The following is a 27,921-nucleotide window of genomic DNA, read 5'->3' as shown; positions in this document are numbered from 1 at the left end:
CAGTGTCAATTGGTAGATTTAAAAATCCGCTGATCTTGTAGATTATTTAGGTAAAGTATTTATGAATCATAAAAAACTGGTTTGGAGAGCCTTTAAGCACTAAAGAAAGAAAACGCTGGTTTGCCACATTCAGTTCTTCAACCCATGGTAATGTTGGAAGTTTAGTGTACATAGAATTATTATAGGGAGAGTAGTGTACAATAGTAGGCCAGTTGCCTGCATGGAAGTGTGTGATGACATGGCAAAGTACTGCGCCATGGGTCGGGTTCCAACTGTTACAGCTTGGTCTGCGCTCCACTCCATAACAATTTAACTAGGCTATGGTGCATTCGGAAAGCATCCAAAGCCCTTGACCTTTTCCAGGTTTTGTTACGTTACAGCCTTATTCTGAAATTGACTAAATAAAAAATTGTCCTCATCAATCTACACACAATACCCCATAATGACAAAGCGAAAACAGGTTTTTCGAAATTTGTGCAAATTTATAAAAAATTCTAAACAGAAATACCTTTTGTATGTAAGTATTCAGAGCCTTTGCTATGAAACTCGAAATTGAGCTCAGGTGCATCCTGTTTCCATTGATCATCCTTGAGATGTTTCAACAACTTGATTAGAGTCCACCTTAAGTTGATTGGACATCATTTGGAAAGGCACACTCCTGTCTATTTAAGGTCCCACAGTTGACAGTGCATGTCAGAGCAAAAACCAAGCCATGAGGTTGAAAGAATTGTCCGTAGAAGTCCGAGACAGGATTGCGTCGAAGCACAGATCTGGGGAAGGGTAAAACATTTTTTTGCAGCATTGAAGGTCCCCAAGATCACAGTGGCCTCCATTCTTAAATGGAAAAAGTTTGGAACCACCACGAGTTAAATATGTGTGGTTATTAGGCCTACTGACGGTCGATACTGATAATGGCTAATATTTAACATATTTTAAGTCAGGGGTAGCCTATAATTAAGACACTCAAGAGTGCCCATCCCTGCAAGTTAATAGGCCGTACAATTTAAATTCTGCATAATGGCACAGCGTTTCATTAACTTTACTGTCGGAAAGTGTTAATATGTGTCAGTTTAATGCCATATGACTGGTTTCACATTTGTCTTCAGTGATTTATAAGGTAAAATATATCTAAAACAAGTTTCATTTATATTTACAATTCCCTTATCCAAATGGATTACTCATTCTTACCTAGCGCTTATCAATAGCACTTATCAAGTTGTAAATCACAATGCATGGACAATGGTGTTGTTTCTATTGAGATTTGTTTTTATAGATGCGTGTTCCACTTGGAACCGGTAGGTTCGCTGGTTTCCTCTCGCTTAGAGGTAGTGGAATTATGAGGGGATTAAGTCAAGGTCAGAATACGGCATATCTGTAGACACCTCCGCCTCGCCTTAATTTATTCTACCTCCACCCGAATTAATAGCGGGTGAATAGCATGCTATTCTCATGTTCAAGGTCAGAATATGCATGTAGAGAAAGGTGCGTTAAAAGGAAATTACGTTCGATTTCCACCCGCCTAACTTGGGTTGGAATCGGCCCCATTGTGTTTATGTAATGCATTTATGAAAATCATTACGCCATTTTATTCCTGGGTTTACCACAGCCTACAAAGTCAAGTCACACATACTTTACAGACATGTTTAATATTCATTTCACAATATTTTTTTTACGAACAATACAGAAAATAATCTTCAAGACTATTTACTACCAAGAACTGGAGTGTTTTCTCTTACTATAATTGAGGGCCAGGCAACTAGATTCAGCTGCTGGCTGAATTTTGTCGGAGTGGATGGTAGGGGAACCGAAACACAATTATAATTTGTACACTGCAAATTGACCACAACCAAAAAGAGATAAAATTTGAAAATAACTATAATTTCTTACCTTGATTACATTCAGACATGATCACATATCTCTTTTTTATTCGTGGGAATACTTGATGAACAGATTTTGTAAATTAAACTCATTTTTAGTTGATTTAATTAATAGATACAACATATTTAAATTAAATAAACATACATTTAACTGACACACATAACAATTCTAATAGTATAAAAAACGAATTTTGTTAGCATATTTGTTTGTAATTTCTCACTAGGAACCACTTTGTGCCTGCCTAATTTGCAATGCAGAAATCATCCTGCCGGTTCCTCCTGCCAAGGCAGAAACTGTCACATACAGAATATGGAGATGAGAGACTACATGTCTACATTACACAGTATACTATTATAAGTAATGTCTCTGTTGAACGACCAATAGGTCCCTCAGTTCAGTATGTGGTTATGTATCTCCACTCCACACAGTTCATCTGGTAGTCGATATTGCACGGTCGTGTCTATTGCGGCCTTCACTCCTGCCTTTCCTGAATAAGGGGACATTGATGAAGATCTGCACATATGGCTCAATATAGAATCTCTATTCGATCCTCCTTTGCTACATACATTGTCCTTGCTTCGGGCTCTTGTGGTTCCTATGGTTATGGAGGTATATGTAGATCAACTGGAAACAGTTGGTTATGTGGTGGTGTTCAGAAATGGCCCACTCACACCACTTTATCCAGCTGTTCCTCAGAGATTGTCTCTGGGGGGGGGGGGTTATTGTGTCTTCTATTGCAACCTTTTTGAGGTTCTCAGTGGTGCGGGGTTCGTACGGGGTAATGGGGGGGTGGTGTCTGGGTTGGGGCTGTTCTCCTGGTTTTCATAGCTGATGTTGTCATAGATGTTCTTGGCGTTGCTACTCAGCTCCAGCACCTGGGCCTTGGCCTGCTGTAGCCGTAGCAACACTGCTTTATTCACTCCAGGACCTGAGAGACACACAGGATTGGGAAAAAGGTATCAGTCCAAAAAAGGTCACAGAGTGAAAACCTTCATTCAGTGACTAATCTGTTGGTTGAAACGCGCCCACGCACGCACGCACACACTCTCACCAAAGTAGCTGAGCAGCACGGGCAGGAATATAAGGCCATGGGCCATGCCCAGCAGAGTGATAACCAGGTTTAAACGGAAGAAGAATATCTGGATGAGCTGGGCTTTGGCAAATGCCAACACAACTATGCCAGGCAGGTTCGTCATGGCGACGCCAGCAAACACCTGTAGAACCGCACAGGGACAAACATACATTCAGCATTAAAAAAGAAGGTCCATTAAGGGTCCACATATATCTTTGTGGTTAAAACAAGGCCATATATCTAATGGCTGTACAGGGGTTGTGTGGTCTGGCACTTGGACTCACCGCACTGCCCATAGTAGCAGTAGCCTCCTTGGCTCTCTCTACATGTGTCGGCTGGATGCTCATGGCAAAGGAACGTGTCATGTGAGATACAAACTCCACAGAGATACCCACTGCCTGCGGACCAGAGGGAGAGAGAAGGGGGAGGGTTAGGGTGTAAAACGCATGTTTGCTTATGTCAAGTGCAGCTTGGGTGGGGACGGTGGCTTATAGTCCATTCCAGGATGTAAAGATAGGGGACACTATGTACAGCACGTGTACAAACAGGATTTATGAGGTTTCAAACTGGTGCTGAAGTTGAGACACGTTGGAACAAGTTGCACCCGCACCAACACAAGTAGTGCTCTGGTTCCATACCGTGACCAGGTTGATAAGAGCCACAGCGTTGTAGTCGATGCCCCACAGTGTCATGACGCCCACGGTATCCACGGTGATCATGATGATGGTGAGGAGGTTGAGAGCGCCGGAGCGCAGGTCCATGCCCAGCAGCAGACAGCACACCACGAAGGTTGGCAGTAGGCACAGGGAGATGTTAAACAGTCCCTCAGACACAATGGTCAGGTACTGTTCATAGAACACATAGGTCACCCTGGAGGGAGAGAAGAAGGACAGTCTGATTAACTGATGCTTGTCCACAGCCTCTCCCAGAGGGGAAAGGAGGAATAGATGTATAAGGAAAGACATGTGAGAAGTGGACAAAAAGAAGAGGAGAAAGGAGGAATAGCTGTATAAGGAAAGACGTGAGAAGTGGAGAAAAAGAAGAGAAAGGAGGAATAGATGTATAAGGAAAGACGTGAGAAGTGGAGAAAAAGATGAGAAAGGAGGAATAGATGTATAAGGAAAGACGTGAGAAGTGGAGAAAAAGAAGAGAAAGGAGGAATAGATGTATAAGGAAAGACGTGAGAAGTGGAGAAAAAGAAGAGAAAGGAGGAATAGATGTATAAGGAAAGACGTGAGAAGTGGAGAAAAAGATGAGAAAGGAGGAATAGATGTATAAGGAAAGACGTGAGAAGTGGAGAAAAAGAAGAGAAAGGAGGAATAGATGTATAAGGAAAGACGTGAGAAGTGGAGAAAAAGAAGAGGAGAAAGGAGGAGGACTCTGAGTTAACACACGTGTAGGGGAAGACCTCAAAGTCCTGGGATGTGCCAGGTATGGCTCTCATGCTGAGGGTGATGTTGTGGGCCAGCTCTCTGGCTATTTTTAGAGCTGCAGTGAACTCCTTGGAGGTGGTCAGGGCCGTGTGGTACGCCATGAACCTGGTGGCTAACAACACAGAGACACAGGTCACCTTCGACTTCCGAAGCTTTATTGTCTGTGTATTAGGTTAAAATGTGATAGATAATATCCAGTATTCCTCACCTATAATTTCTCCACTCTCATCTGTGATCACAGCCTTGTCATAGGCTCCTAGACCTCTGTTAGGAAGAGAAACAGACCATTACACACATGCATGTGTGTATGTGTGTGTGTGTGTGTGTGTGTGCATGTGTACGAACGTGTGTGTGTGGCACTCACCCCTTAGGGCACTGCAGGTCGGGCCTGTTGCCTAGGAAGTCTGGTAGGAAGAGGTTGAATTGCTCCATGTCGGGCCTCAGTACCCCGTTAATGGGAGTCTTCATACACTTCTTCCCACACAGGAAGGCCGCTACACACACAACACATCATACATCAGGTTAGATATACACAATGTTTCTTTATGTGTTATTCATGCATAACAAACAGAGAGGATAATGTTCTTTGTTTTTAGTTCCGGTTGTCCGGCTGTCTCTGAGGTACTTGGTACTCACATTCGCTCGCGGGACAGAATTTCCCTTTGTTAGGACCGATGGAATAGAGCCGACAGCATTTGGATCCAGGGTTAAGCCAGTCAATGAAGTCGTCCACCCACGAGTTTGCTGGGATGGCCATGTAAGATCTGTTAATCATATCAATGAGTTGACACTCATTAAAACAAGCACCGTTATGTATCAGAAAGTACCCATCATTCTGGCATCGTTACAAACTTCCCCCTTATTTTATTTCACTTTCATCCACGTTCACACAAACACCCAGAGTCAGCCGAACTTTGACCTTGGAATACTACCTTTTACATTTACAATACCAGCTGCTGATATGGCAAATCGAAAATAAAGGCGCATTAATGAGGTGGTGATACCAGCAGCCCTGAGACCTTATCTCCATGCTAGAGAGGACAGAAATGTGGCGCTTTCTGACCACAAATGCTATTTAACCACTAACCCTAACCTTAAATAGCTTGCTCATCAGATTTGATGATATAGCCTTTCTATTCTCTTAAACATCTAGTCCCTGATCTATTCTTGAATGTGTTTTATGTAACTGGGTTGATCATTAAGTGTTGTGATTGGCTGTGTGTGAGGTGGCCTTGTGGATATCAATAAGTTCAAGGTTGAGTGTAGTGGGGAAAAGGGTGAGGGAGGAGTCAGAGAGACAGACTGGAAATGTTTGAATATACACTGAGTGTACAAAACATTAAGAACACCTTCCTAATCTTGAGTTGCATCCCCCCCCCCCCTTTGCCATCAGAACAGCCTCAATTCGTCAGGGCATGGACTCCACAACGTGTCGAAAGCGTTACACAGGGATGCTGGCCCATGTTGACTCCAAAGCCTCCCACAGTTGTGTCTAGTTGGCTGGATGTCTTTTGCAAAAGGGTTCTTCAGCTGTCCCCATAGGACAACCATTTTTGGTTCCAGTTAGAAGTCTTTTGGGTTCCATGTAGAACCCTCTGGGGAAAGGGTTCTAAATTGAACCCAATAGGGTTCTACCTGGAACCAAAAGGGTTCAATCTGGAACCAAAAAGGGTTCTTCAAAGGGTTTTCCTATGGGGACAGCTGAAGAAACCTTTAATGTTTTTTTTCTAAGAGTGTGTGTGGTGAATCATTCTTGATACACTCGGGAAACGGTTGAGCATAAAAATACAGCAGCATTGCAGTTCTTGACACAAACCGGTGTGCCTGGCACCTACTACCATACCCCATTCAAAGGCACTTCAATCTTTTGTCTTGCCCATTCACCCTCTGAATGGCACACACACAATCCATCTCTCAATTGCCTCAAGGCTTAAAAATAAGTTTAACCTGTATCCACCCCTTCATCTACACTGATTGAAGTGGATTAAAGTGACATCAATAAGTAATCATAGCTTTCACCTGGATTCACCTGGTCAGTCTATGTCATGGAAAGAGCATGTGTTCTTAATGTTTTGAACACTTAGTGTATACACGCCAATTTACCCACACCCAATATAAAGTGCTTTGAGACCAGGTGAAAATAACTAGCTTTCTAAATGTAATTATTATTATTATTTTTATCCTCCGTTTAATCTAAAATCGAATGACTACTCACAGGTCAGGGTATTCAGTGGCGTACTGGATCTTCTGAGTGAGAGAGAAAGGGTCACAGCCCACGCTGGAGCAGGTTGCATTCATACCCGTTATGCTGGTGAAGTTAAAGCCCTTTGTTGTGACAAAATAGGTTGGGACGCCCACCTCAAAGTATGCATACAGGTACTTGAAGTACTCCAACATGTAGGAACCCTGAGACAGAGGATGAGAGGAGAAGGTGTCGCGTGGCCAGTACATGGATGAAAATGTACTGTCATTTATACCGTTTCTTGTCGTTCATACTGTATGTTGTTATATGTTATTCATGAATGAATAAAGTGTCATGGGAGATGCATTCAAGCAGATGTCCAGGTGTCACTCACCTGGGGCATAGCCAGCTCCTGATCCAGGCCCACTGTCACATAGAACATCAGGTAGATGGAGGAGATGAACATAAAGATGAACACAACCATCTGGCAGAGGGAGAGAGGAGGAGGACTTCAACCACAACCATAACCACAACCAGCCAACTGAGCTAACTAGAGGGAACATCAATGTATAAAAGGTAAAAAGACAATTGTTTATTTACCACTATGACCCTGGTGACGGGGTGAAGGAGGACGGGGGCATAGTATTTCCTCATGACGGGCAGAAGGAAACCCTCGTTGGGTTTGGAGGGGGCCGTGGTCTTGACGGTGACGCAGCAGGCCAGCTCGCAGCGGTTCCCGTCCTGCCGTCGGGCGTCCAGGGACAGCACCGCCACGAAGGCCGTCATCTGCAGCACGAAGTCCATGAGCACAGCCAGGGCAGCGTACAGAGCGAAGGACTTGACAGCAGGCATGGTGCTCAGAGCGCCTGGGAGACAGAGGTGAGGAACGGGAGCGCTTAGTCATTAACATAGAGTCTGTAAACCCCCTTCACCAACGCCATGTGTATTGAATTGATTAGAGCAAACGGATGGAATGTGGGCTACATCCGGGTATGTATCGACCACTATTGTCATTGCCGTTGACAGTGACTTTTGAAAGAACGCGCTGTTGCTAACCTTGTACCCAGGCTCACTGCTACCACGTAGGTTTGACAGAGCGAGTCAGCTGGTGGACGAGTCTACTTATTTGCACACCTGATGAATTGCTACAGGTTCAGAGGAGTCAATAAGAAACATTGCATCTCTCTGACAAGAAACGCCAGTGTCTTTTCTGTTGTGCTCTGTTCCTGTGTTCTAGAGTGCGCCAATGGGAGCTCACCCAGGAAGAAGCAGACAGACTCGGAGAGAGAGCACAGGAGCATGCTGGGAGCTACATTTCCAAGGACACGTCCGATCTGCTCCTCCCTCTTCTCGCCTGGCCTCCGTGCGTCCCTCTGAGAGAGAGAGTTTTACTATTACCAGAGAGAGAAAATACTACCACCTGATGAAGAGAACATTATGAGCGAACCAACTGAACTATCGATCGTTGTGGAATACATGAACAGTCAAGTGACTTACAGCCACACGCCCACGCACACGCACCCGCACACGCACACACTCAAAGCAGCTAAGCAGTAGGAATATGAGACCGTGGGCCATGCCCAGCAGAGTGATAATCAGGTATAAAACACACACACCTGGTACTCCAGGACGAAGATAAAGATGTTGTCAGCTCCTACGGCCAGCACCAGGAAGGGGACAACCTGGAGGATGACCAGAGAGGAGGGGATACCGATCCAGGCGTAGAAACCCATGGAGGCCAGGACAGAGCAGCCCACCACCAGGATACCACCCAGACCAACCAGGAACTTTGAGTCCACCTGTAGGGACACCACAGAGTTCAGGAGCAGCTCCTGTTTACCACAGTTTCCTGTCTGGCATAGGAAAACCTTTTAGTCCACCCTAGTCATATACAGTACAGTGCTTCATCTATTTTACAAACTAGCGTTACAGTTTTTAACATTACGGAGAATTCCATTTTTGTTCCATCTAGCCCTCCAAAAGGCTAAGCGGGCATAAAAATCTGCAATTTTAGAGAATATGACTGTCTGCATCTGGACATGCTGTATCTATACAGTCATTTCCTCTTTTCTTTCCTTGTATGATGCTAAGGTTATTGGTTTTACTTTCTGCTTAGGGCCAAGTGTTTTCTGTGTGTGTCTGGCTAAAATGGCAGCAGTTGAAATTCAAATTGGCACATTGTATTTCCGGGAGTGGTCTTACCAGTATTCGACTGAAGGAGGTGTACTCCCCCAGAGCCACAGCGATGTACACAAAGATAACAGCATAGCTGATCATGAAGATGGGGATGTCCTCCGCTGTCGTCCTGTTAATCTCATCCTCCAGTGACCTCTACAGAGAGAGAAATAGAGGGGTTCGGGGAAGGGGTGAGAGATGGGAGAGAGCAGTGGCAGAGAAGGATATAAAGAAAAGGAGAGAGGGGAGAGGACAGAGAGAGGTAATTATAGACTAATAAAGCAATGTATTTCAATATTATGACCACGTAAATGTCTTCCAAGGTAAATAGCAGGTAATCAATAAGTAGATTGTCTGTATGGGAGATATCCCTGTCTGTGCGCCTACGTACGTACCTCAGCCATGTACGCAAAGGTGAACGGGTTGCCTGGACTCTTCTGGTACTCTTGGACTATGTCCAGGAACCTCTGCTCCCACTCCAGGGCCACCTTGAACTTAACGTTGTCTCGAGGGTAGTTATTGAGGGAGAATGTCAGGATGAGAGCTTCTGCTGTAGTGTAGCCCTCATCTGAGAGAGGGGAGATTACGAAAGCTGGGTTAATGCACAGGATTCATCTAATATATAATAATAAATGCCATTTAGCAGATGATTTTATCCAAAGCAACTCATGCGTGCATCGAACCCACTATACTGGCATTGCAAGCTCGAAAGCTGTGCTATTCTCTACCAACTGAGCTACAGAGAACCACTAGTCATCTATTCTATGAAGTGTCGTCAAGCTTTTCGATTAGTGTTGGTGTCTGTGCTGCGGGATTGGTAGCAGAGCAAAAGAAGAATGCAATCTATGGATTATTAAAGTATTATTACAAAAGAAAACAACATGATGACTTACTCTCATATCCTCCCACTGCGAGGAAGGGGAAGACTGGTGCTCCATAATCAGCCATGCAGCTCAACTGCAGGTCAGTGATGTCTTTGAACGACAGGGGAGAGCTGCAGGGAATGGGGTATACAAGATCATGTTTAATTTAACTGCCTTACTGTCAATGATAAAACATATTTTGAACAAAGATAATGACTATTTAAAAACCAGCTCTAGAATCTGATTGTGTTTTCACTGATAGAAAGAGAGGTACATCACAAATCAGACTTACTTGACGCAGTAGATGAAGTGGTCTCTCCAGTCCACCTCCTTGGTCACTCCCAGCTCCGTCATGTTGACTTTAGCGTTGAGGTTGTCCACACTGTTCTGGAAGTACTGGGGCAGGCTGTTGACAGCACAGTCGGTCAGGGAGGAGTTGGAGGGGTTGAGAGGCGCGAAGCACACATCCTTCAGACTTGCCGTACGGTTCAGATCATTCGACCAGAACTCAATGTTCTGCAGATAGAGTTGAAACAATAACGGAGTTTAGTATTGCAATACTTTAGTGATTTCTGATTATCACAATCATTATGAATAAATACAATATGTCAATAATCACATGTTCTCTATCGTAGAACTGGTAGAACTACTACTAACACAATTTTCATGATATTTCAGTAATACCAATTATAGTGCCATTGCCTACCCTACCTGAATCTTTTTCTGCAGCTCTAGAAGTTCCAGGATCAGGTCTTTGGCAATGATTCCACTGAAGTTCTGCTTCCCGAACAGCAACGAGTCGTAGAAGTGACCAGGTCGGCCCGGCGCTGTCAGGATCAGCTGGTTGGTTCTAAAGAATGGGTCAAAGTGCTTGTCGTGGAAGTCCTTCTCCATACGGGCGCGGCTGTTTGGGGCGGACCACAGCTGGACCGGGTCGGTGGTCAGTTCGATGTGCATGAGTCCTGTGGCGAAGACAGCTATGACCACAGCCGACGCTAGCAGCACCTTGAGGGGGTGTGAGGCGATGAGGGTGCCCCATGCCTGGAACACAAAGCCCAGGATCTCCTGAGTAGCCAGGCTGTTCTTGTCTGTACACGTCACCTCCCACGGTTCAATCAGCCTCTCATTCACATTGTTCCCATTCTTATCCATCCCTTTCCCCTTTCCTTTCCCTTTCTCAGAGTCCTTGCCCTCTTCCTTCCCCAGGAGGTAGGTGGAGAGCACAAAGAGCAGGAAGGCTAGGATGAGAACGCAGAGGAAGATCACACATAGCACCAGGTAGCCGTCCACCCCCCCAATGGTGAAGGGTTCTGCGGGTGGTGGGGGAGAGGGTATGACCGGGCACGAGGCCTGGCAGTCCTGGCAGGAGCAAACCTCTGCCCCTGTTGGGGTCATCTCGTTACACCCCAGAGCCCTACCAGCATAAGGCACTACCCCATCGGGTATCCCCTCGGTGACCCCTTCTGGAATCAGCCTGAAGTCGATGTCCAGTGGGGCCAGGCCATTACTGGAGTCTCCCTGGAAGTCATACCAGCGCTGAGCAGTACACAGTGCTGAGCCATAGCGTCCACACATGGTAGCGATGGCATACCCCCCCGTGGCGGGTATCCTCACGTTCTTGCAGGACTCAAAGGATTTGTCGGCAAACGAGGTGGACAAGTAGGCCTGGTAACCCACCACGGCCTCTTTGACAATCCCCAAGGTGGTGATGTTCATGGTGCGTGTCACGTTAATGGTTGTGGTCTGGTTAGGGCTGCAGGTGTTGATGCAGTGGAGGTGGGCAAAGTTGTCAGCACAGGAGGGGCAGCGCATGAGCACTGCCTTGGACAACATCAGGCTCATTTCCAGGGACTTGAGCTGCTTTATAGAGCAGCAGGCGGTGGTGCTGCCCTCTCCACGGTCCAGCATGGGGCAGACCTAGAATCATAACAACAGTAAGGTCATTTACCTGAAACTTGACATTGCTCTGTCGCTTTAAAACACTTTCACTGTCAGCTCTGTCTCTCTCTCTCTCTCTCTCTCTCACTGTGTGTCTCTCTCTCTCGTGCTCTCCAGAGCAAACGGACAGAACCACCCAGAGAGTTACTGGGCCAGAACCACTGACCTTTTTGAGTTGTTGGTAGTGCTCCCCCTTGAGGGCTCGAGCGTGGCTGTAGTTGAGGCAGGGGATTATGGGGGGGAGGAGGGATCCCGACACCGTTGGGTTCCTACCACACTCCTCGTAGAAGGCACAGTATCCTGGCTCATGACGGGCCTCTAAGACAACCTGGGGGAGACATACACACGTAGGATCTGAATTTGATCACTATTTGTTGCTGAGAATTGTCCTGCACAGCAGGAAATGCAAACTTGTAGTGTATTTGTGTTTTAAAAAGGCTTCCAAATTTTGTCATTACCACTTTGACTTGATTTGCCCTAACGAAAAGTGTATCAACCCCTACAAAAATGTCCATTAATTATAATCCACATAATAATTCACATTTCCTGTTGCTGGAGGATTATTTCCTGCTGGAGCCAACTGGCTCAAATTAAGATCCTAGTGAATGGACAGAGTTAGTATGGCTGAGGGGAGATAGTGGTCGTGTAACCATAATACACATTTTCACTTTTTCATCCTTCTGGTTGGGATACTCTTCTAAGTTCCACTATCTATTTTTCAACTGATAAAAATTTCTGGCCTACAAATATTCTGTATTCGCCTTCCTGAAACTTCTTATCAATGAGATTATACAGTATGGATTCAATATTATATGCCATGTCAGGTTGTTTTTTACCTTGCTCTTTGCTGTTTGTGCGTAATCATAATAAGAGGGTGGAGAGAGTAAGTTACTGTATGTTCAAGGCTTAATCACCAGCACAGATAGTATTAGTATGTACAGGAATAGAGAGATTAGAGACAGTTTTCAACAGAAGGAAACAAAATGTCGGATCGGCTCACTATTTCTGAGTACCTGACTGTTTCTGCATTCAACATGGCTAAATCCCTGGAATATATTTTTGCCTTGTTTAGTAAGGCGACAATAAATGGGTAGTGAAAGAATATCTTCACTCCCTCAATTAGTCCATTCGTCTGCATCAATACAGTCAAGTTCCCGGCATCTCTGTTTTAGATATCCTAAAACAACACATTAGACAACACTTGAAAAGAATCATAAAAATAGAGGAAGGGTTATTGGACTATGACCACTAAGTAAACTTGACGTTTGCCCCTTAGTGAATAAGTATAAAAACTACAGTCCCTCTATTTTACACTGAATTGTATAATATTACATACACCTAAACTTTGCATTAATATAAACACATCCCAGTAAATATTACAGTTACACTTTCCTTCAAGTGTATTATTATATTCAAAGAAATATAGTCTAATTCAAGTACTGGATTCTTAGTTATTGTGATTCTGTTAGTGTTGAATGGCAACGTAGACACTTGCAAGTTGTTTAACTACCACACCCTGTAACACCAGTGGTGGAAATGGAAACGCCATCAACACAAAATGCCCTCTTGCGACCCAGTTCCAGGGGGTTCCATCTCTACCTGGGTAACAGCCATCAGGGAGAAACAGAAGGACTTACCAGACAGGCCAGGAGTGTGAGCAGGGCAGTGGCACGGCTCATAGTGGGTCTACCCATGCTGCTACACCTCACAGCTAAGAAAGAGCCTGGAACTCCAGGTATAATAGGATGGAGTGTCGGTTTAGTTGCAGTCGTACTATGGCAGGTCTCCCCTTTGAAAAGAGAGTTTTAATCTCAATATGATCACTTGAATAAATAACAAGAATGTGATGTTTTTTCCAGTGAAGGGATGAGATAGTGAGAGAGGCCTCTATGTGTTAGTCCTCTCTCTCTGTCTCTGTCTGTCTGTCTGCCTGTCTGTCAGTCCCAGGGGTGACAGCCAGGTGTAGGAAAAGGCGAAGACATCAGCCACCCCACCCCATGACTAGTGGTGGTGTCATCTGTTTTATCTGGCCTGATGCAGTGAAAGCCAATCAGAACGAGCAAAGAGACATTCATCTGATTGATAATTAACCAGGGAGAATGAGGATGGTGGAATGTTACCAGGAGACAGAGAAACTTGGAAAACAAAACAAAACAACATACATACCGCCACTACGACCCACAACACCCCTGCGCACATCCCCCTCACCCCTATTCCAGCTTTACCCCATTCATTCAAGGTTTGGTTCACTTGTATTTATGTCAATGAACAAGGAGGAAGCGAGAAGGAGACAGCGAAAGAGAAACAGAGGAACAGAAAGGGGGTGGAAGGTTGCGGAAAAGAGTTACAAGAGAGGAAGAGTGAAAAGTTAGGAGAGAGAGAGGGTTGGTGAGAGTGGGAGAAAGAGAGAGTTGCTGTAATTCGTAGGCTGATGTCCATCTCCTGAGCACGTGTGTTTGTTTAACTGAATGTAAATACTTCTGGGTCGATGGGAGGGAATGCCAAGAGTGTGCAAAGCTGTCATCAAGGCAAAGGGTGGCTACTTTGAAGATGTGTTTAACACTTTTTTGTTACTACATGATTCCGTATGTGTTATTTCGTAGTTTTGATGTCGTCATTATTATTCTACAATGTAGAAAATAGTAAAAATAAAGAAAAACCCTGGAATGAGTAGGTGTGTCCAAACTTTTGACTTGTACTTTATAGTGTAGCTAAAGCCTTTCTCATGAATCTTATCAGGGCCTGTTTGGAACACGGTCTCTACTCCAAGAGCGTGAACCTTAGACCATGGCCTGAAGGAGGCTCAAGGTCCCGTTCCTGTTCCCAGCCATGGTGCCCGTTGTGTGGGAGAGGAGGGAGGGACGACACTGGGTGATCACTGATCATTCTCTGGACATACCTTATACAGTCTGACAAACCTTAGTCTGTTATTCTCTCACCCATATATAATCAAGTAATAATGATGGCCAGAGACTGCTTTCTCTGTCCACATGGTTATCATACCCTGGGCTGCTGTAAAAGGGGCAGGGATGTTAGATAGATTGTTATCAGTTAGGGCATTCCTTTCAGGCTCACAGTGTAGCATCAGAACATATCAGCAGAAAGAGACGCATGACATGGCCCAGAAACACAGCAGCAATTGCACTTGTGTTTGCACTTATGTTTCACTATATGGTTTAGTTTACTTAGTGGTTCACATATTTCTTATTAGAAAATACTGGGGTCTGTTCTTTTTCAAAAATGACTTTTGAAAATGTTGGCAAGCCACCTGAAGTGGGTGGTAGGAATCATCACAGTATCAAACCTTGAATTGCAAAGGGTTCAGGGCTATGGGGATGTTGTTGGAACTGGGCGATCACTATCTATCACTCACTTCTCAGGTAGGTAATTAGACCAAAGGACAGTAGCAACCCATCGTGCTATTATAACAGGACAAGAGTCATCTCATCATAAGATCTATACTTATGTTTGGCCTGCCTGGACTGTGTCCATCACTATTACACATCAAGGTAATCTGTAAGGTACAGCCTCTGCAGCTCTATGGCTGAGGCTATGGGGAACAAAAAGGTGCTTCAATCTCTCTGTGATAACATGCAGATATGGGTGATAAGACAAGAGGTGATCTGCCAGAGATAGTTCTGCCTCCACAGTGGATATAGGGGACAGTACACTGGCGATGGCTGGTGCAGTATTTCATAGTAGTGGTCCCTATATTGAATAAGTAAGGGACATTTTTACAAATCGGTGCTCTTAGTCTGGTCTCTTTGGGGTTCATTGACACAAGTGCCACTTGTACCACTGTTGTGCTGAACTACAAATACCAGAAGGCTAGAGAGTCTAATAGAGGGTTTTCGGTTGAAATCCCAAGACGGATTTGTGAAATCTGGCGGTATTGTAGTCTATAGTGCTTTCTTTTCCTTTTCTTATCTCGCTCTATCTTTTCCTCAGCAGGCTTGTCCTTGAGCAGGGTTCAGTGTACTTATATTGTTGTCTTTATGGGGCTCTTTCTCCACACACTCTTTATACTGCATCTATGAAAGCCCTGTCTGGCACTCTCCCCATATGCAAACACACAACAATTTTTGGTAACGTCTTGATGACAATTGGTACTTCCTGGTATTTGATACGAATACTATTATTAAGTATTATCGAGTAATAATTATGTAATCACACTGTTATAGTTTGTAGGTAATTAGCGGGCTGTAAAATGAAGTGTTACCATTATTATGTTTTTACTTTGAAAGTGTGAACTAATTTCATAATAAATCAAATATTTAAGAAAAGTTGAATGGGTAGAAGGGTGACAGAGCAAAAAAGTGATTAAACAGGCTGACTATCCTTTATTGGCAAACACAATATGATGCCAAAGTAATCTTTCGGGTTTTTATACCATTCTCATCAGCAATATAACAATTTCCTCTTCGTCTGCCAGTGTGTGTGCGTGTGTGAGAGAAGGTACAACCCTGGCACATGTCCTTTAGAGCACAAATGTGAAGGCCACTCCTTTCTTTGTCATTCTAAACAGTGTCATGGCTCCTATCATCCCACAGAAATCATGATAGCGTGATACTTTGTAGGCCAACATCTTCAATGGGAAATCATAGACACACGCATGCACGCAGGCCCGCATGCACGCATGCACACACACTCACACACAATTACTCATGCACTTAGCTATAATTTCTATTAAAAAAGTGATGTAATACATAAGTCTCCAAACAAAAATGTGTATATTTGTTTACTTCCCATGATAGGAAAACTCTTTAACATAATAATCGGTTTATTGCTAAAGTACCTATACTGTGGCTGCCCTAAAGCCGTAAACTTTACAGTCTATTGCTCACCTCCTCTGCAGCAGGTAGCCTTTGAGCAGCCTACAGGCCAAACTATAAGTAAACCACCTACAAAATAAAACATCATAATTACAAGAACTTTATTATGGTCAGGCCAGGCTATTCTACACTATGGTTTTTATATGGTTGACAAGTTAACATTCCTCTTGCACTAGGAAATGTTTGTTCCAATTGCATCAACAAAACCAATTGTATCCCAAATAATATTTTATTTCAATGATAACTTTAACCTAACTAATCCTGATTCAAACATGCAATCTTGCAGCACAAGCAGCTGCATGCCTATACTTCTAAATTCCTGGTTATCCAATAATTATTATGATCAAATTGGACAATGTGTAAACCCACTGATATAAGACCCCTGTGGTCTGTGCAGAGATAGACAGAGCCAGGGATCCTTCTATCTGTGTAGTGTAAAGGTCTAATCACTAGATAGCTAGGCAATATCGCTCATCTGATACCTGTCACAGGCACACTTCACCTGTATGGGAGATCTGAAAGTTCTGTGGAGATATTCTGGTGTGATAGAGTGGAAAAGTCATGACCCTACACCAATTAACAGGATAAGGGGAGTACTGTATTGTAAGGTTAGGGGGGGCATTGTATGGTAGATACAGTGCATTCGGAAAGTATTCAGACCCCTTGACTTTTTCCACATTTTGTTACGTTACAGCCTTATTCTAAAATTGATTAAATTGTTTTTTTCCCTCATCAATCTACACACACTAGTGTCGTGTCTTTGGGGTACCATTACACTGAAGATATGTTTATCAATTAGCTCCCTGTAATTATTATCACGCGATTAAACTGATTAATCGTTTAATTGTAATTAACTAGGAGATCGGGGCACCAAGGAGAATATTCAGATTACAAAGCTATAATTTTCCTAATATAACTTTCCTATACTATAATATTATATTCTATTATAGTATAGGCCGATTATCTCCTAGTTTAAATGGTGTATTTACCTCTAGTCCAGTCTCATTCCAAAACGTCGTAAATTGTTGTATCTGCACGAACCCAGTCTTTACTAAAACCATCCATACATCAATTGTCTTAAAATCATTTATTTACTACACTAAGTAATTAACAGAAAAACATACAAACAGTAATTATTGTCACAAAGGATTGGTATCGGAATGTGCCCTACTGGCTAAACAGGCTGGTCGGCCTGTTGAACAATGGGTCATAAATGGTCAGCTGAGAAGTTTACACAGAGTTCATTAACAATTGACAATTGAAGGCTCACTCATTCGGGAACAATTGCAATCAATATATATATTTACGCTCAGTGTGTCATTCTGATTCTTGTTGGAGAGTAGTTCTGTTGGGGAGTTTTGTCCGCGTTCTCTCTCTCTCTCGGTTAGAATGGATCTTTCAGAGCGACATTCATTAATGTCGTCATCGAATGGTTGCTTCGTTGGTCTTCGCGTTCAATGATATAATTTACTTAGCTGCAGACTAATAATTAATATCAAAAACTTGTTCTTATTCTGTCAGTATCGATAGTCTAAAAGTTAACCACGTGGTATGGTTCACTTTCAGTAGAGGAATTAGATGGTAGAACCTATGTGGCCACGGAGTGTAGGCCTGGTCTGAGGAAATGTAAATCCGGGGGTGTTTTATAGTGCCCATAGAATAGCTTGTCAAATGACGCCTGGTCCTGTATGGGTCCCTGGGGGCGTGCCTATGACTGAGTTAGATTTGGTTACAGAAATACAATTCTATTACATTACATCAGTACATAGCATCTTAAAACCTCTTACATCTAGACGTTCCGCTAGCGGAACACCTGCTCCAATATCCAATGATAGGCGTGGCGCGAATTACAAATTCCTCAAAAATACAAAAACTTCCATTTTTCAAACATATGACTATTTCACAGCATTTTAAAGACAAGACTCTCCTTTATCTAACCACACTGTCCGATTTCAAAAAGGCTTTACAGCGAAAGCAAAACATTAGATTATGTCAGCAGAGTACCCAGCCAGAAATAATCAGACACCCATTTTTCAAGCTAGCATATAATGTCACAAAACCCCAGAAGACAGCTAAATGCAGCACTAACCTTTGATGATCTTCATCAGATGACACACCTAGGACATTATGTTATACAATACATGCATGTTTTGTTCAATCAAGTTCATATTTATATCAAAAAACAGCTTTTTACATTAGCATGTGACGTTCAGAACTAGCATACCCCCCGCAAACTTCCGGAGGAATTTGCTAATAATTTACTAAATTACTCACGATAAACGTTCACAAAAAGCATAACAATTATTTTAAGAATTATAGATACAGAACTCCTCTATGCACTCGATATGTCCGATTTTAAAATAGCTTTTTGGTGAAAGCACATTTTGCAATATTCTAAGTACATAGCCCAGCCATCACGGGCTAGCTATTTAGACACCCGGCAAGTTTAGCACTCACCAATATCAGATTTACTATTATAAAAGTTTGATTACCTTTTGTTGTCTTCGTCAGAATGCACTCCCAGGACTGCCACTTCAATAACAAATGTTGGTTTGGTCCAAAATAATCCATCGTTATATCCGAATAGCGGCGTTTTGTTCGTGCGTCCCAGACACTATCCGAAATGGTAAATAAGGGTCGTGCGCATGGCGCAATTCGTGACAAACAAATTCGAAATATTCCATTACCGTACATCGAAGCATGTCAACCGCTGTTTAAAATCAATTTTTATGCCGTTTTTCTCGTAGAAAAGCGATAATATTCCGACCGGGAATCTCCTTTTCGGCAAACAGAGGAAAAAATCACAAAGACGGGGGCGGCCAGGTCACGCGCCTAAGCCCACAGTCCCTTGATCGGCCACTTGAGAAAGGCGATAATGTGTTTCAGCCTGGGGCTGGGATGACGACATTCAGGTTTTTCCCGGGCTCTGAGCGCCCATGGACGACGTATGAAGGGTCACGTTAGAGCAGAGATCCTTAGTAAAAGATAGAGATGGCAAAGAAGTTCCAGAAATGGTCAGACAGGCCACTTCCTGTAAAGGAATCTCTCAGGTTTTGACCTGCCATTTGAGTTCTGTTATACTCACAGACACCATTCAAACAGTTTTAGAAACGTTAGGGTGTTTTCTATCCATATATAATAAGTATATGCATATTCTAGTTACTGGGTAGGATTAGTAACCAGATTAAATCGGGTACGTTTTTTATCCAGCCGTGAAAAAACTGCCCCCTAGCCATAACAGGTTAACACGAGAGTAGTACTCTTTTCAATCGTATATGCTGGCGCAGCAAGACTTCTATGACATGGATGCATACCCCTCACTACATTATCCAATCTGGTAGAATAGTAAGCACAGGGATTATGCTGTCCACTTGATTTTTGAGTAACAATAACTGAGGCAAACACCCCTTTTTCAGCTACAAAGATGACCATTTTTTTGTTATAGTCAGGCAACCCAAGGGCTGGAGCACTAGCCAGTGCTTTCTTCAAATCTTCAAATGCCTTTATTTGATCCGTGCTCCAGGTCAGGAATTCAGATGGCCGTCCACTGCACATCTCTCTCAGTGGTCTTGCACAGATCCAGGGGCCTCTTCATTGCTGTCCCTCAGGTAAGAACACCATACATAAAACCAGTGTCTTCCCTCAGGTAAGAACACCATACATAAATCCAGTGTCTTCCCTCAGGTAAGAACACCATACATAAAACCAGTGTCTTCCCTCAGGTAAGAACACCATACATAAATCCAGTGTCTTCCCTCAGGTAAGAACACCATACATAAAACCAGTGTCTTCCCTCAGGTAAGAACACCATACATAAAACCAGTGTCTTCCCTCAGGTAAGAACACCATACATAAAACCAGTGTCTTCCCTCAGGTAAGAACACCATACATAAAACCAGTGTCTTCCCTCAGGTAAGAACACCATACATAAAACACTTTCAATCACTTGCCACCCAGTACCTCAGTACCGACTTGGTTCATCCTGATGTTTTATGATTGCTTGCATTGTATTCATCTGCTTGTAGGTGTTTGACAGTCCAGAGATGTAGCTGAGCCCTGAAGGCCCATCTACAGGTGGTTCATCACCCCTTGATTCATCATCTCCCCTGCCTGGTTCATCACCTCTCTGGTTCCACTCCCCAACGCACAGGCCCTTCTCGCTGGCTTCCCTTGCATCAATGCTACGGGGGCAACAATGTCATAATCTTATTGACCAGACAGTATAAGATAGATACACAACACATACCTAGACAGAGGGGAGTTGTTTTGTTCGCTCTAATGCTTTCTCAGGTGAGATACATTCAGCCCCCTGCGAATTGAAGAACATTTGTGAAACACAGAGGGATGAAAGAGAAATTATTTAGCTTGTTTTTTCTTGGTCAATTTTTTGGGGAAGCCTGGCTTCCCTTGGCATCCATTAATACACACTTGCTGGCTCGCTAGCTAATGGTATGTGTATGATCTGTGTAGTAATATTATTTAAATCAGAAATTCATTTGGATTGCTAGTTATAGCCTAATGTTAGCTAGCTAATGTTGAACCTAGTTGTTAGCTTTAGCTACCTGCAGATTCATACTATCCCTATGACAATGTTTGTATTGGTAGTAGTATGAGTTGGGATTATGCCAGTTCATTGTTTAGCTAACTTTCTAGTCTAACAAAAGACTCCACTTCGCCAGATGATTACATGACCCATCAAGTTAGCCAGTTGTATCTGTGGGTGATTACGGCCATCTACTGTATTTCATGAACATGTGTACATGTCTAGACAATAGTGACCCATCCATATCCGCTAGATGTGGTTATAGAATTTTCTTCACATGACCCATCAATTTAGACAAGTGTGTCGGTTAAGCGTCATCTAATAATTATACATTTTTTGTCTGGACACTTTCTGTTTTTTCTATTGCTACTATGCTAGTTACCATTTCACTGAGCAGTTTACACCTTCTGTGTCCTGTGCATGTGATAAATAAACGTAGATGTTATTTGATATAGTGTGTGTTTACCAGAGACGGTAATGTGAAGAACAACATTACCTGCACCAAAGTCATGTTAGGATATAGGCCAAGGACGAGATAGTGTATTTTTACCTGGAGTTTTTCCTTATTGTAGGCTACTACTTTGACCACTTTTAGTCTTAATCTCTGGTTGTTTACTAAACTACTCACTCTGTTTAGCACATGACCTCACATGTGAATCCTTAGCCCCACCCACAGAGATGGGTGGGGCTAAGGCTTAAGAGGGTGTTAACAATGCAGAATGGGTGTAGACAGAGCTCTCCAGTAGGTGTACCAAAACATTCAAGGACCAACTTTATCAACTTTCAAAGCAGAATTACTTTCCCATTATTTCTCAACTGCAGTGTATGATATACCAATTTCTAGTTCTGAGTCTCTACTTTTCTCCAATGTAAAAAACACAATTTCAAATTCTGCTACATAAGACCGAATCGAGGCAGTCGGTCACATTTTTGCTCAGTGTGGACATGAAGAACAAAACACAAATGCTGTACGTAAACAAGCCTTTATTATTTGAAAAAATAACTTTCCTCAGCTAAATTATGAGGAACATTTAAGGAAATCTCTTTTGATTTCTCTCCTACTATTCAACAAACATTTTGTAAAGTTACTGTATGTCGATATTATGACTTTGCTGTCAATGTGTGAAAATAATGTAAATTAATCCACACTTTTATAAGAAAAACAGAAACTTTGATTCTTTGTTTTGACTCTTCAAGGGTGGAGGCGATAGTAAAACAAGTGCGTAATCTGCAACCACCACATCTATATGATCTCTGAAGTACATTCTCTAGGAAAGCTTCGCAACAACTTTTTAAATTGGTATAACATTTATTTTCCAGATATCAGTGGTTCTATTTTTCTACTCTAAACTGACATTTTTGTGTGTGTTAACGTTGTATTAAAAGACCTACTCGAGCAGTTATACAGACCACTGACATTAGCTTGTGTACATGACTGTTCTTGCATTCAACACTGCATTGTTTCTTTAATCAGTTTTTGCAGATATACCTAAACACTTCTTGTAGCTCCTTTGTTGATCTGAAAGAATGGATGGCTGGGGGGGGCTACCAGAGTTATTGGAGTTTCAGGCATTTTGCTTAAACCTACCCCTACCTGTCAGTTCTTTAAAGGGATACTTTGGGATTTATCTACTTCCACAGAGTCAGATGAACTCGTGGATACCATTTTTATGTATCTGTGTGCAGTTTCAAGGAAGTTCTTAACTAGCGCTAGCGCAATTGCTAACTAGCTTTAGCGCAATGACTGGAAGTCTATGGGTATCTGCAAGCATCTTTCTAGTCATTGTGTTAATGCTAGTTAGCATTGGCTTGCAAAACTAACTCGAACTTCCTTCATTTGTCACGACAGTGACGGATGGTGGCGCCCCTCCTCGGCCGGGCGGAGCTCGGCGGTCGTCGTCGCCGGCCTACTAGCTGCCATCGATCCCTTTTTGTTTCACTTTCGTTTGGTTAGGTCTAGGTAGGCACACACCTGTTTTGGGTTAGTCATTAGTAAGGGGGGGTTATTTAGGTTAGCGTAGGATGTATGTGGTTGTACGTGATTGTGTTGCTTGTCCGGGTTTTGTGTGTTCGTAAGAACGTGTATTGAGTTTTTTCCTTCTGCCAGTGGTTTCTTTTATTTGTGTACACCACCGCAGAATCGTTCAGGGCTGCGCCCCTATACCTTGTCGACCACGTACAGTGCTTCAAATAAAGAAGTGTGGTCACGAACTCTCTCTGTCTCCTGCGCCTGACTCTACCTCTCCTGTTGTTCCTCGAGCCAGCCCGTGACAGAAATCACGTACCCTAACTAAATGGAGTCAGCAGGAGCTTCAGCGCCAGCCATGTCCATGGAGGAAACCGTCGACCAACACTCCACCCTGCTCCACCGGCTGGGGAACGCCATGGATCAGGTGTTGGCGCGCCTGGAGAGCTGGGACCGACGCGCTCTCGGCCCCCTGAACTCGGCAGGCCAACAGCCTGCGCCCCCACCAGCACCCACAGCACCCAGTACCAGTGGGGTGAAACTCGCTCCCCCAGGGAGTACGATGGAACGGCCGCTGGGTGTAAGGGCTTCTTGCTCCAGTTGGAGTTATACCTGGCGACCGTTCGTCCCTCTCCCTCGGGGAGGAGAGCGTCAGCGTCCTCGTCTCCTGCCTCACGGGTAAGGCCCTGGAATGGGCAAACGCCGTGTGGGACAGTCCGGACTCAGCCAGGGACAACTACCCAGAGTTCACCCGCCGCTTTCGGGCAGTATTCGATCATCCCCGGAGGGGAGAGCGGCGGGTGAGCGGCTGTTTCACCTGAGGCAGGAGACGAGGAGCGCGCAGGACTTCGCTCTCGAGTTCCGGACCCTGGCCGCGGGAGCAGGGTGGAATGAGAGGGCCCTTATAGATCACTACCGTTGTAGTTTGAGGGAGGACGTCCGCCGGGAATTAGCCTGTCGGGACACGACCCACACACTGGACCAACTGGTGGATCTGTCCATCCGACTGGACAATCTGCTGGCCGCCCGCGGACGTCCGACCCGGGCCCTGCTCATTCCACCCTCCAGCCCTCCTGCTCCCACGCCTATGGAGATAGGGGGGCAGCAGCCAGGAAGACTGGAGGGGAGGTCGCTCCTGCACCTCATGTGGTCGCAGAGGGCACACTGTGGACCGGTGCTGGGGAGACTCCCCTAGGAGTCCAGAGGGCAGGCAGAGCGCTCCTTTTACACCTCAGGTGAGTCAGCACCAGCCTCACCCAGAGCCCCCTGTCCGTCACATGTATGTGTCAGTGTCCTTTCCTTGTTTCTCCCCTCACTCCCGGTTTAAGGCGCTAGTCGATTCAGGCGCAGCAGGGAGTTTTATGGACCGTGGGGTCGCGGCTAAGTTAGGGATTCCCCTGGTCCAGTTGGACCAACCCTTCCCCGTGCACGCCCTAGACAGTCGACCACTAGGGTCAGGGCTGGTCAGGGAGGTCACTGTGCCTCTGGTCATGGTAATGCGGGGGGTCATGAGGAATGGATTAGTCTTTTCCTCATCGATTCCCCAGCATTTCCAGTGGTTCTAGGGATTCCCTGGCTAGCCACTCACAACCCTAAGATTTCGTGGGGACAGAGGGCTCTTAAGGGGTGGTCAAATGAGTGCTCGGGCAGGTGCATAGGAGTTTCCATCGGTGCGACTACGGTGGAGAGTCCAGACCAAGTATCCACCGTGCACATTCCCTCAGAGTATGCCGATTTGGCTATCGCCTTCAGTAAAACGAAGGCGACCCAATTACCACCTCATCGACGAGGAGACTGTGCGATAAACCTCCAGGTGGGCGCTGCCCTTCCTCGTAGTCACGTTTATCCCCTGTCTCAGGAGGAAACAGCGGCTATGGAGACATACGTCACTGAGTCCTTGAGGCAGGGATACATTCGGCCATCTCACTCACCCGTCTCCTCGAGCTTCTTTTTCGTGAAGAAGAAGGAGGGAGGTCTGCGCCCGTGCATTGACTATAGAGGTCTAAATGCCATCACAGTGGGTTTCAGTTACCCACTACCTCTCATCGCCTCGGCGATGGAGTCATTTCACGGGGCGCGCTTCTTCACGAAATTGGATCTCAGGAGCGCATATAATCTGGTGCGTATCCGAGGAGGGGACGAGTGGAAAACGGCATTTAGTACCACATCTGGCCATTATGAGTACCTCGTCATGCCGTATGGGTTAAAGAATGCTCCCGCAGTCTTTCAATCCTTTGTGGATGAGATTCTACGGGACCTGCTCGGTCAGGGGTGTAGTGGTGTACATCGATGACATTCTGGTCTACTCCACTACACGCGCCGAGCATGTGTCTCTGGTGCGTAAAGTGCTTGGGCGACTGGTGGAGCATGACCTATACGTCAAGGCTGAGAAATGTGAGTTTTCCAAACCAGCCGTCTCTTTCTTGGGGTATCGCATTTCCTCATCAGGGGTAGTGATGGAATGTGACCGCGTTTCAGCCGTGCGTAATTGGCCGACTCCCACCACGGTGAAGGAGGTGCAGCGGTTTTTGGGATTTGCCAATTACTACCGGAGGTTTATCCGGGGCTTTGGTCAGGTGGCGGCTCCCATTACCTCACTGTTGAAGGGGGGGCCCGGTGCGGTTGCAGTGGTCCGCGGAGGCGGACAGGGCCTTTAGTCGTCTGAAGGTTTTGTTCACCGACGCTCCGGTGCTGGCGCACCCGGACCCCTCTTTGCCCTTCATAGTGGAGGTGGACGCGTCCGAGGCTGGGGTAGGAGCCGTGCTGTCCCAGCGCTCGGGCGCCCCCCAAAGCTCCGCCCCTGCGCCTTCTTCTCTAGGAAGTTGAGTCCGGCGGAGCGTAACTATGATGTGGGGGACAGGGAGCTGTTGGCTGTGGTCAGAGCCCTGAAGGTGTGGAGACATTGGCTTGAGGGGGCACGTCACCCTTTTCTCATCTGGACTGACCACCGCAATCTGGAGTACATCCGGGCGGCGAGGAGACTGAACCCGCGTCAAGCCAGGTGGGCGATGTTCTTTACGAGATTTCGGTTTAACATCTCGTATATCCCAGGTTCCCGGAACACTAAGGCCGACGCACTGTCTCGTCTCCATGACGCCGAGGAACGGTCCACCGATCCCACGCCCATACTTCCAGCCTCCTGCCTGGTGGCACCGGTGGTCTGGGAGGTGGACGCGGACATCGAGCGGGCGTTACGGACGGAGCCTACTCCTCCGCAGTGTCCAGTGGGTCGTAAGTACGTTCCGCTCGATGTTCGCGATCGGCTGATTCGGTGGGCTCACACGCTTCCCTCCTCGGGTCACCCAGGGGTTGAGCGGACAGTGCGTGGTCTTAGTGGGAGATACTGGTGGCCCACCTTGGTGAGGGACGTGAGGCACTATGTCTCCTCCTGTTCGGTGTGCGCTCAGAGTAAGGCTCCCAGGCACCTGCCTAGAGGGAAATTACAACCCCTCCCGGTTCCACAACGACCATGGTCCCACCTGGCGGTGGATTTCTTGACCGATCTCCCGCCGTCTCAGGGCAACACTACGATCCTGGTCGTTGTGGACCGGTTTTCTAAGTCCTGCCGTCTGCTTCCGTTACCCGGTCTTCCTACGGCCCTGCAGACCGCAGAAGCCTTATTCACCCACGTCTTCCGGCACTACGGGGTGCCCGAGGATATCGTCTCAGATCGAGGCCCCCAGTTCACGTCCAGAGTGTGGCGGGCGTTTATGGAGCGACTGGGGGTTTCGGTCAGTCTGACCTCGGGGTTCCACCCCGAAAGTAATGGGCAGGTGGAAAGGGTAAACCAGGAGGTGGGCAGGTTCCTGCGGTCCTACTGCCAGGACCGGCCAGGGGAGTGGGCAAGGTTCGTGCCATGGGCCGAAATGGCTCAGAACTCTTTGCGCCACTCCTCCACCAACATATCACCATTCCAATGTGTGTTGGGTTATCAGCCGGTCCTGGGGCCATGGCATCAGAGCCAGACGGAGGCCCCTGCGGTGGAGGAATGGGTTCAGCGCTCAAGGGAGACCTGGAACGCTGTGCAGGAATCCCTGGAACGAACCAGGGTACGACAAAAAGCGAGCGCTGACCGGCACCGCAGCGAGGCCCCGGTGTTCACCCCAGGGGAGAGAGTCTGGCTCTCGACCCGGAACCTGCCCCTCCGCCTGCCCTGCCGGAAGCTGGGTCCGCGGTTTGTGGGGCCATTTAAAGTCCTGAGGAGAATAAACGAGGTGTGTTACAGATTACAACTTCCTTCTTATTATCGCATTAACCCCTCGTTTCATGTGTCTCTCCTCAGGCCGGTGGTAGCTGGTCCGCTGCAGGAAAATGAGGTACGGGAGGTCCCTCCACCCCCCTGGACATCGGGGGGCCCCCGGCGTACACAGTCCGGTCCATCTTGGACTCCAGACGCCGGGCGAGGGGCCTGCAGTACCTCGTGGACTGGGAGGGGTACGGCCCGGAGGAGAGGTGCTGGGTACCGGTGGAGGACATACTGGACCCAGCGCTCATCCGGGAGTTCCACAGCCTCCATCCGGATCGCCCTGCGCCTCGCCCTCCGGGCGTCCTCGAGGCCGGCGTCGGCGCTGCGGGAGCCGCGCGTCAGGGGGGGAGTACTGTCACGACAGTGACGGATGGTGGCGCCCCTCCTCGGCCGGGCGGAGCTCGGCGGTCGTCGTCGCCGGCCTACTAGCTGCCATCGATCCCTTTTTGTTTCACTTTCGTTTGGTTAGGTCTAGGTAGGCACACACCTGTTTTGGGTTAGTCATTAGTAAGGGGGGGTTATTTAGGTTAGCGTAGGATGTATGTGGTTGTACGTGATTGTGTTGCTTGTCCGGGTTTTGTGTGTTCGTAAGAACGTGTATTGAGTTTTTTCCTTCTGCCAGTGGTTTCTTTTATTTGTGTACACCACCGCAGAATCGTTCAGGGCTGCGCCCCTATACCTTGTCGACCACGTACAGTGCTTCAAATAAAGAAGTGTGGTCACGAACTCTCTCTGTCTCCTGCGCCTGACTCTACCTCTCCTGTTGTTCCTCGAGCCAGCCCGTGACATCATT

The 27,921-nt window shown here is 45.9% G+C and overlaps 1 protein-coding gene across 1 annotated transcript; it reads right to left on the bottom strand.

The window, feature by feature from the left end:
* Window positions 1-1,627: 1,627 nt before the first annotated feature.
* On the bottom strand, window positions 1,628-13,541 carry npc1l1 (NPC1-like 1). Its single transcript, XM_014171081.2, has 21 exons — window positions 13,179-13,541; window positions 11,708-11,869; window positions 10,315-11,520; window positions 9,896-10,119; window positions 9,634-9,734; window positions 9,136-9,308; window positions 8,768-8,896; window positions 8,182-8,364; window positions 7,824-7,938; window positions 7,166-7,431; window positions 6,960-7,049; window positions 6,599-6,789; window positions 5,020-5,147; window positions 4,748-4,877; window positions 4,592-4,647; window positions 4,345-4,495; window positions 3,589-3,820; window positions 3,235-3,348; window positions 2,930-3,092; window positions 2,620-2,806; window positions 1,628-2,581 (listed from the first exon to the last, which is right to left on the bottom strand). The coding sequence occupies exons 1-21, from the start codon at window positions 13,233-13,235 to the stop codon at window positions 2,437-2,439; spliced, it is 4,203 nt and encodes a 1,400-aa protein (XP_014026556.2). The 5' UTR covers window positions 13,236-13,541; the 3' UTR covers window positions 1,628-2,436.
* Window positions 13,542-27,921: the final 14,380 nt, after the last annotated feature.

Source organism: Salmo salar, chromosome ssa24, assembly GCF_905237065.1.
Source record: "Salmo salar chromosome ssa24, Ssal_v3.1, whole genome shotgun sequence".
Lineage (NCBI taxonomy): Eukaryota > Metazoa > Chordata > Actinopteri > Salmoniformes > Salmonidae > Salmo > Salmo salar.
Note: the sequence above shows the minus strand (reverse complement) of the source record. Positions and strands in the feature narration are given on the sequence as shown.